At 47.3% G+C, this 10161-nt stretch overlaps 1 protein-coding gene across 1 annotated transcript in view; it reads right to left on the bottom strand.

Annotated features, from left to right (window-relative positions):
* Positions 1 to 3568: 3568 nt before the first annotated feature.
* Positions 3569 to 10161, bottom strand: part of HRH2 (histamine receptor H2) — an 80176-nt gene continuing 73583 nt past the window's right edge. Inside the window, exon 2 of the mRNA XM_061158169.1 lies at positions 3569 to 4057. Coding sequence (XP_061014152.1) covers positions 3979 to 4057 — 79 coding nt within the window. The 3' untranslated portion in view covers positions 3569 to 3978. The remainder of the gene's footprint in view (positions 4058 to 10161) is intronic.

Genomic DNA, 10161 nt, shown 5'->3' with positions numbered 1-10161 from the left:
TTATACTCACTCATAGGCATTACAGGGGAGGACACTGATGGGAGAAGGAAAGACTCTCAATCTTTCCTTTTCATTCTGGTTCTGAAAAAGCTATGGAATCCTGAACTTGGAAGAAAACTAAGAGTCATTCAATGGAGCTGACTGCCTACAGAGGGGTGCTGTTGTCTGAATGTTTGTGTTCCCCTCCCCTCTCCCACTGCCAAATGCCAAGTTAAATCCTATTCCCCAAGGGGAAGGGTGTGGGAGGCAGGGCCTTTGGGAAGTGATTGGACTGTGAGAGTGGAGGCCTCATGACAGATTAGTGCCCTTATAAAAGAGGCCCAGAGCACTTCCTGACCCCTTCCTCCCTCTAAGGATGCAGCAAGAAGTCTGTGGGCTGGAAGAGGGCCTCCCTTGACCATACTAGCACCCTGATCTCAGACTTCCAGCCTCAAGAACTATGAGAAATGAATTTCTGCTGTTTGCAAGCTACCCAGACTGTGGTGTTTTGGTATTGCAAGTTTAAAAATGGACCAAGGTAACTGCAGGAAGTGTCCCTGGGAAGGATGTGGGCATCCAAGGCCCCTTGCACACTTCCCTGTGGTGGAGCTTCCGACCTTGCAAAAGGCTCAGGAGAGGGGAAAGAACTCTGAAGCGAGAGTGTCGAAATATGAATTCTAGTCTTGCCTGCACTGCTGAGCTACATGATTTGGACAAGCTGATTCCTTTCTCTGGATCTCCATTTCCTCACGGATCAAATCAGAGGGCTGGACTATCTGATAACAATAAAAACCTATAAGCTGTCATTGCTTGGGCTTCCCAGGTGGCTCAGTAGTAAAGAATCTGCCTGCCAATGCAGGCGGTGTAGGTTCGATCCCTGGGTTGGGAAGATGCCATGGAGAAGGAAATGGCAACCATGCCAATATTCTTGCCTGGGAAATCCCATGGACAGAAGAACCTGGCGGACTGCAGTCTTTGTCGGACACGACTGAGTGCACACACATGTCATTGCTTGGGTGCTTTGTGTGGACTGGATTCTGAGTTACGTTTATGACATAAATGATCCATTTTCACCCTCCCAACAGCTCTAAGTTTCTTTGGAGAATCTGAGTGTCAATAAAGATCATATTAAATCTTAGGTCTTCTGTGTATATGAAAATTATTTCAGTCACGTTTTTATGTGTTTGCAGACATCAGCCTCTTGATAAAGAACAAGGAATTTGCAATTAGATATGTATCAGATAGGATTAAGTGTGGCTGTATGTAACAGAAATCCCAAACAGGGGCTTAAACACACAGGATTCACTTTGCTACATAAAACAGTCAAAGAAGTTGGAGTGCAAGGTTGGAGTGCAAGGAAGCTCCAGAAATTCATCAAGCCACAAGGGAAGGCCAAGAATACTGGAGTGGGTACCTATCCCTTCTCCAGGGGATCTTCCCAACCCAGGAATTGAACTGGGGTCTCCCGTATTGTAGGCAGATTCTTTACCAACTGACCTATCAGGGAAGCCCCTTGTGGCTCAGCTGGTAGAGAATCCGCCTGCAGTGTGGGAGACCTGGGTTCGATCCCTGGGTTGGAAAGATCCCCTGGAGAAAGGAACAGCTACCTACTCCAGTATTCTGGCCTGAAGAATTCCACGGACTGTATCATCTATGGGGTCGCAAAAAGTCAGACACGACTGAGCCGCTTTCACTTTCATCACTGACTACTGCTGCTGCTGCTGCTAAGTCACTTCAGTCGTGTCCGACTCTGTGCGACCCCATAGACTGCAGCCCACCAGGCTCCGCTGTCCCTGGGATTCTCCAGGCAAGAACACTGGAGTGGGTTGCCATTTCCTTCTCCAATGCAAGAAAGTGAAAAGTGAATGCGAACCCGCTCAGTCGTGTCCGACTCCCAGCGACCCCAGGGGCTGCAGCCTACCAGGCTCCTCCATCCATGGAATTTTCCAGGCAAGAGTACTGGAGTGGGTTGCCATTGCCTTCTCCCTCACTGACTACTAGAAACAAGCAAATAGAATGTGCCATTAGAAGGAAGTGTGCTTTGGCTGAATCAGCTTCCTTGAGGCACCTTCCTGGAACACTCACAGTTCACTGTCATCCGCACATCACTGGCCAGAACTTAGTCATGTGGTCACACCCACAGGCACAGGGAGAGTGGGAAATGCAGTTTCCTTTTTAACTGGGCACATTGCTGCCCTCAATGAAATCTAGGTTCTGTTCCTAAGGAAGAAGAGATCAAGGGGCGCTGGCTGACAAAGGGGACTCTCTGTTACAGCTGATTACCTGCAAGGGGCTGTCTGCATAACCACAGGCCAAGTGGACCATTTGGCAGATGTATTGATGTAGTGATTTGATCCTGGAACATAAAATACCAGTGTTTGTATCAGTTAGGATTCTTTCGGTTGTGAGAGAAACCCCATTTTTAACTGGCTTAAACAATAAGAACGTTTCTTAGGACACATGTTTTACTTCCAGAGGAAAGGTTAGCTTCACAGTTGGTTGATTTAGCAGTTCAACAGCATCAAGCCTGGGGTTTGCCCACCAATCTGCTCTCTGGTACTGATGTGACTTATTTTTTTAAGTTTATTTGTTTATTTTGGCTGTGCGCATGGGCTTTCTCTAGTTGCGGTCAGGGCCGCTCTTCAGCCAGTGCTCAGGCTTCTCGCTGTGGTGACCTCCTTGCTGTGGCGCATGGGCTTCAGCAGTTGCAGCCTGCGGGGTCAGAGGTTGTGGAGCATTGGCTTTAGGTGCTCCGCAGCATGTCTAATCTTCCTGGATGGACCAGGGGTCAAATCTGTGTCCCCTGCACTGGCTGGCAGAGTCTCCTCCACCATACTACCAGGGGAGTCCAATGTTAACTTCATCAGAGGAAACTGGCTACACTGGTTTCAGGAATCCCATCCAGACCCAACAATATCCACACAAGGACAAAAGAACCTTATTTCAGTGACTCTCTCTTAGGAGCTACTAAGTCTTCTCAAAAATCGCTGGTGGCTCAGTGCCAGCCTTGGATCACAACCTACCTTTGGCCAAATCATTGGCAAAGAGAAGGGGCAATTAGGCCATATCCAGAGCTGGGAGCAAGCTTTCACCTTGACGTGACCTGGGGGAGCAGTAGATACCTTGAAACAACTGGGTTTTATCCACAGGGGCTGAAGGAGGAAGTGCGCTGACAGGCAGCCTACAGTGTTCACTACAGTTTGGAGACAGGTACTGTCATCTCCATTTTGCAGCAACAGGATAGAGGCTCAGAGAAATGAAGTACAGCCAACGCACAGCAGAGACGGGGGCTGAGCCAGGGAGGGCTGTCCCAGCGTCACATGCTTACACCGTGCTCTGCAACCAGAGGACGGAAGGGTTTCAAGGGCCAGCCCTCTCCACGCTTCCCAAACTTCAGCCACTTGTCCACCACCTCTGTGGCACTCTCCTCACATTTACCTCTATCTGCATGATGATTTACTCAATGTTTTTATTTAGCTAATACAACTTGATAATTCTTGTTCAAGTAAAATCACAATTTTTACATCAACAACAGCATGTAAAAAGGAAACTAACACACTGACATAAATAGAACACTAGTACTGCTTGCCAGAAATGGAAAGTTAAATCATCAGAAGACACACAGTAGAGACAGCACTCGCATCTATTCTAGGGAGATGCCTCACCCGATAGAGGTACTGAGCGCAAGTTCTGGTCTGTTTCTCTTATGAAGACGTGACCAGGAGTGAGGAAAGAGGGAAAGACTTACCAGGACCAAGCTGAAACCTCCTCCTTGATGCAATAAGGTGTTACAGAAAATGGGAAACAGCAGCGCTTTCTCATGATGCACTGCAACGTCATGGAAGGCTCCTCCATGCCCTTGGGAAATCATCCCACATACAATTATTTGAGAAACTTTAACTTGGAGTGAAGCCCTACAGCTTAGAATTTGCTGCATTACTCTCTGACAGGATCTCGGGGGCCATACAATAGTAGCACTCATTCTCAGAGATCTGTGGTTTAGCTGGTGCTCAGCCAATACCGGCAGGAATTCATTAGGTAACTCTTCTGTCTAGCTGAGAACAGGGTCAGCAAACTTCTGTAACAAATCAGAAAGCAAACGTGTTAGAACCTGTGGACCGCACAGTCTCTATTGCAACAACCAAGCACTGCAGTAGTGGTGTGAAAGCAGCACAGACACCACAGAAATCAATATTCAGGCATATGTTTCAATAAAGCTTTATTTATGAACACTGACATTTGAATTTTTCTCAGACAGTAAAGAATCTGCCTGCAATGCAGGAGACGGGGGTTCAAACCCTGGGTCAGGAAGATTCCCTGGAGATGGGAATGGCAACCCACTCCAGTATTCTTGCCTGGGAAATCCCATGGACAGAGGGGCCTGGTGGGCTACAATCCATGGGGTCGTAAAGAGTCTGCCACAAATGAGCAACTAACACTTCACTTTTCACAGGCCACATAATGTATTCTTCTTTTGTTTTTTTTCAGTCATTTAAAAATGTAAAAACTTCCTTAGTTCCAGGGTCAAACCCAAACAACTGATGGACAGAATTTGATCTAAAGATCATCATTTGTTGGCCCCTTATGGCAGAAAGTGAAGAGGAACTAAAGAGCCTCTTGATGAAAGTGAAAGAGGAGAGTGAAAACCTTGGCTTAAAGCTCAACATTCAGAAAACTAAGATCGTGGCATCTGGTCCCACCACTCCATGGGAAATAGATGGGGAAACAGTGGCTGACTTTATTTTTCTGGGCTCCAAAATCACTGCAGATGGTGATTGCAGCCATGAAATTAAAAGACCTTTACTCCTTGGAAGGAAAGTTATGACCAACCTAGACAGCATACTAAAAAGCAGAGATACATTACTTTGCCAACAAAGGTCCGTCTAGTCAAGGCTCTGGTTTTTCCAGTAGTCATGTGTGGATGTGAAAGTTGGACTATAAAGAAAGTTGAGCACAGAAGAATCGATGCTTTTGAACTGTGGTGTTGGAGAAGACTCTTCAGAGTCCCTTGGACTGCAAGGAGATCCAGCCAGTCCATCCTAAAGGAGATCAGTCCTGGGTGTCATTGGAAGGACTGATGCTGAAGCTGAAACTCCAATACTTCGGCCACCTGATGTGAAGAGCTGACTCATTTGAAAAGACCCTGATGCTGGGAAGGATTTAAGGCAGGAGGAGAAGGGGACGACAGAGGATGAGATGGTTGGATGGCATCACCGACTCGATGGGCATGGGTTTGGGTGGAATCTGGGAGTTGGTGATGGACAGGGAAGCCTGGTGTGCTGTGGTTCATGGGGTCACAGAGTCACACAACTGAGCGACTGAATTGAACTGAACTGACCTAAAACAGAAGCTATCATTGCTTCTGCCGGGCTGGCTTCCTGGGCATGTGCCCTATGAAATTGCACAGGGCCACACGTAAAAATCACTGATCTTTCAATTGTGAGTACTTTCAAAATTAGAGACTATACACTTGCATTTTGCAGTGAGGACCTGTTAATTATGTAGCCAGTTGTGGCTCTGCTCACAAGATGTGTGGTTTCTAGTTGGTCAGTTGCTCAGTCATGTCTGACTCTTTGTGACCCCATGGACTGCAAAGCATCAGGCTTCCTTGTCCTTTACCATCTCCCAGATCTTGCTTAAAATCATGTCCACTGAGTCGGTGTTGCCATCCAACCATCTGGTCTTCTGTCTTCCCCTTCTCCTGTTGTGTGGAGGAGACATGGAGAATTATCCCCCAGCAGCGGTTACACTGGCATACACTCTCCCAGTGGTGATGACACCCTGCAAGAAGCTTAGTGGAAATGCCTGGGTCTGGTAACGTCTAAGCTTGGGACAGGCTCATCTTCACTTCTGTCCCCCGGTTTTGGCCAAAGCAAGTCACATGGCCAAGACCAAAGCTAAAGAAAAGGGAACTATGTCCTACTCTTTTGATGAGAAGGACTCATCATATGAAAAAGAGGTTGGCTACAGGGAGAAGTGAAGAACTGGGACCAATAATCTACCACCAACCCCAGACAAGTATGTTAATCATTCTGGCTGTTTGCACACTTCAATATCAAAGAACTCGTTACCCAGTCTTTTTGTCTCTAAGTTTTATTAGTCCTTGCTCCATCAGCCCAGGCAGAGGCAAGGACAAAAGATTTGTGTATGCCCTGAGGTTGATTTCAGGGAGCAGCCATACACAAATAGACTTTCTTCCCTGTCTATAGGAGAAGGGAGACAAACAGCCCAGGACTGATTCAATTTGTGCAGAAATAAGGGACTAGAACTAGCTGGCATTTTGAATGTATGAGCCAGCATGCCAATCTCCTCCCACAAGACTTAGCTTGCTTCCTTTCCTGGAAGAGTCCGCTTGGGTATCTCAGTACCTTGGATAGCACCTTCGTGCAGAAAAACTGGAGAAGAAAAACGTCTGGCTAGCTTCCTACTTGGGGAATTCTTTCTAGGTTTTAAACACATTTGAATAAACAGAGTGAGCCCACAGATATATATATATATATATATATATCTGATTATACCACCCCCCTGCTTAAATTCCTTTTCTGGTTCCCACCGCTTATACTTGGCTTAACACCACAGCCCTCTGTGACCTGGCCACCACCCATCTACAAAACTGCATTTTCTTCCACAACCTGCTGAGTGTGAGTATATCTTCCACCTACTGTCACAGGTCTTTGCACCCACCGTCACAACCCTGGAGGTCACCAGTGTGATAAACCATCTCAAATATTTTTTAAAAAAGAAGAAAATTGGCTTGTGCAATTGAATATCTCCTGGCAGAGTGACCATCAGTCACGCAGCGAGGTTGAACAGTGCCTTTAAGAGGGTGCTTTCCTCTGTGTCGGCCCCATCCTCAGGCGGGCACTCCCCTCACAGTAATCAGTAGCAGCTCCAGGCAAAAAACAAGTCTCTTTGCCAGACATCCCAGCAAAAGTTCCAGGGTCGGCTTCGGTTGGCTGATTGACATCATGTGTCCATTATCAAGCCAATGACTGTGGGAGCTGGCATGGACTAATTAATTTAGCAATGTCAGAGTCTGTGCAGTTCACACCGTCCTTGATTTCTGCCTCCTCCTGGCTTTCTTCCCTCATTGCCCTCAACTCCTGCATCTGTGCATGTCCCTTAAGATCAGTTACTGGTGTGTGCACCTCAGCACACCCTTCATATCCACACACACACGCGTGCGCACACACACACACACACACACAAAACAAAACAAAAAGAAAAACCCATCACTTGTGATTTTATGATGTTAATAGCTTGACTGAAGATTCGCACCTTCTGCCATCAGGCTGGCTCACCACCCGCCTCTCGCCCCCTTCCAAGAGCACCTTTCTCCCCAGTGTGGCGCCGCCCCAGAGTCAGCCTTGCTTCCTCCTGTCCCCCGCAGGGCACTGTCTGTACTTACTGCCGGCCCTCCTCACACTGGCCCCTCCTCCTAATTCTGGTAAATAATTTACATGGTGCAGTTCTAAAGCTCTGCTGGGTCTCTCTCTCTTCTCTGCAGGATCTGAGTTCCCTGAGGGCAGGGCTGTGTCCAAGCCATTCTGTGTCTCTGCTGCTTAAGACCAAGCGCAGCACTGAGGAGGTGCTTGGTGGAGAGCGAATACAAAAACTATTTTCAATAAAAGACTGCATTTTTTTAAAATCAGAAAGAATTGCTTTGGCTCTGCAGGAAGCACAGAGAGTGTGGGTGAGTGATGATTTCAGCAGAAATGCCAGGGAACGCACGGGTTCGCAATTATTTATGGGGCTAAGGAGACGTGTTCCCAGAGCAGGGCGATATATTCTGAGGATGTCAGGGCAGACTGTGAGTGACTTTGTTCATTAGCCTCCCTGCAACCCTACGCTGCAGATGCGAGGGAGGGGGCCTGTTAGCTTCTTCTTGCGCAGAAAAAAAGAACTCTGTCTCTTGGAGCTCAGCTCTGCTCCTGCTTGGTTACCATTTCTCACTGTGCTCAAAGAGTGCGAGTGCGCAGGGAGGTGAGAGTTGCAGTCTCTGGAGGCAGAGGGATCCAGGTTCAAGTCTTGCTCTGCCCTGGGTCGCTCTGTGCCGTTTTCTCATCCGTGCAATGGAGACCAGCACTACTTCCCTGCCAAGAACTGGGGCCCTCCGGAAGCTCAGCCAAACACGGTACAAGAGCAGATGCCCACTGGATGGGAGCCCCGTGCTCCGACCTGGCTAAACAGGGTCCAGCGTGACCTCACCTGGCTCCGAGTTCTTCTTATCTCCCATTGGTGCAGAGTTTCTGGATGGAATGTTGAAAGAGACTTACAAAAGATTTGCCTTTCATTTGAACCAGTGGGTAGAGACTGCATAATGATCTATTTGAGGGAGTTCTTCCTTTTTTTAATGGAAGAAAGAGACAATGGGTTTTCAGGCAAGACTGCTACTGCTTTTATTGAGAGCAGCAGGTTTGTCAGTTCTGGTCTTGGGGCCAGAGGGTATGCTGGTCCCATAGGACATGCATAGACTCTGCAGTCAGCCTTGAATCTTCATTTTGTCCCTTGGAGACCCCAGGAGGGGTGGGGGATGGAGGCCACCTTTGGAGTCTAGTCCCCATTGGTACTGGCCCTGATTTTTACTATGGATTTCTACTTTGGGGTATTTTTTATAATGTCCCTGTGATGACCACAGAGACTGTGATCAAAGAGGTATCTTAGGTACTGGTAGTAAACTATTGTTGAATGCCTTATTTGATGAGGAAATGGACTTGGTGTGAAATGGAGTTTGGTGCAAATGTAATATGTGCTTGGCTAAGTGTCTATTCCTGTTGAACATCATTTCCCTCATTTTTGAAAGTGGGTGTAGAACCACTAAATGTGCTGGCTGTTTGGGGATGGTATGCAATCACAGTCAGAGACCCACCTACCAGAGTTAGCATGTGTGTTCATTCATGATGGTTTCTCCACAATGATTTCTCCCTGGGAGGGCCCTGCTGCCTTCTTCAGAATTTCAGAAGTCTCCATTTCCCCCCTTATGCGTCCCTAAATAAATAATTTTCGCCTTAAATACTATCTTCAGGATAAATAAAACTCTCTTGATTAATTTCATTGTTTTCCCATTTAATTACTACCATTAAGATGTTAGTACTCTCTTATACTTTTTTCATGGCAAATGTGATCTGTTAGCTCCTGTTTGGGTTACAGTATTCATCAAGTTTCTGCTGTTGCTAGGATCAGAAACTTGATTCAATGTGGTTTAAGGAAAGCGGGACATACACTGGTTTCCATAATTAGATATTCTAAAGGATTGCTTAAGCCAAACACAAGGCTGCGTCTGATTGGACAATGGGCCCAGGATGCTGCATCTGTTCTTGGCTCCACTTCCTTTGCTGTCCTCACCGGTGCGTAGACCAGCATTTTGCTTCCATCTTCACCTCCAAATAGCTTCACTGAAAGAGCTTTCCTTTCCCATTAGAGACACCAGAAGTCTTGGGTCTGGAGTCCAAACCCTGCAGCTGGGGGACTGTGACATGCTGGCCAGCCCTGCTGCGTACTGTGCCTACAGCTGGGGGTGATGGCTCAGTCCCACCCTAAGCTCCTAGGCTGTGAGAGGCATGGAGTGGATTCCAGAGGTAAGTCAGGGCAGGACTCTGCTCTCCAAGACCAGGGGAACATCAAGCAGTAGGATTATTTTCATTTCTATTTTACAAGTGAAGAAACTACCTGTGTCCATGAGCAGCTAACTCACCCCCTTCTGATCAGCTTATTTCCTCTGAAAGATGGAACTTGGACTTCAAATAGTCAACCGCCCCGCTATTTGGAGCCAGCTTGCCTGTGTGGACTTTTGGCTCTCTCCAGGGCTCTGTTTGGAGCCTGGTAGCAGCGGTGCTCTGACGGGAGTGGGGAGGGTGTTGTCCTGATCTTGTCAAAGGTGGTCCTTGATGATCTTGTACAAGAACCCCATCCTGGGTCTTCGTTCCCTCATCCATGAAATAGAAGCAGTCACTTCATCCTCTCAGAGATGTTTGGAGGGTTTGCCAAGGTGATGAACTCTTAAGTCCCCTGTGAGCACGAGGCAGACTGAACCAGTGTGACCTTAGGCAAGTTGCTTCTGCTCGCTGAGCATCTTTGCCAGTGAGATCATGGTTGATCTCTGCATCCGGCATCAGGCATGCAGGAGGCACTCAATAAGCATTTGGAGACTGATAGGAAAGTGAACTTTGTAAATGGTAAATA

This window comes from Dama dama, chromosome 12, assembly GCF_033118175.1.
Source record: "Dama dama isolate Ldn47 chromosome 12, ASM3311817v1, whole genome shotgun sequence".
Classification (NCBI taxonomy): Eukaryota; Metazoa; Chordata; class Mammalia; order Artiodactyla; family Cervidae; genus Dama; species Dama dama.
Note: the sequence above shows the minus strand (reverse complement) of the source record. Positions and strands in the feature narration are given on the sequence as shown.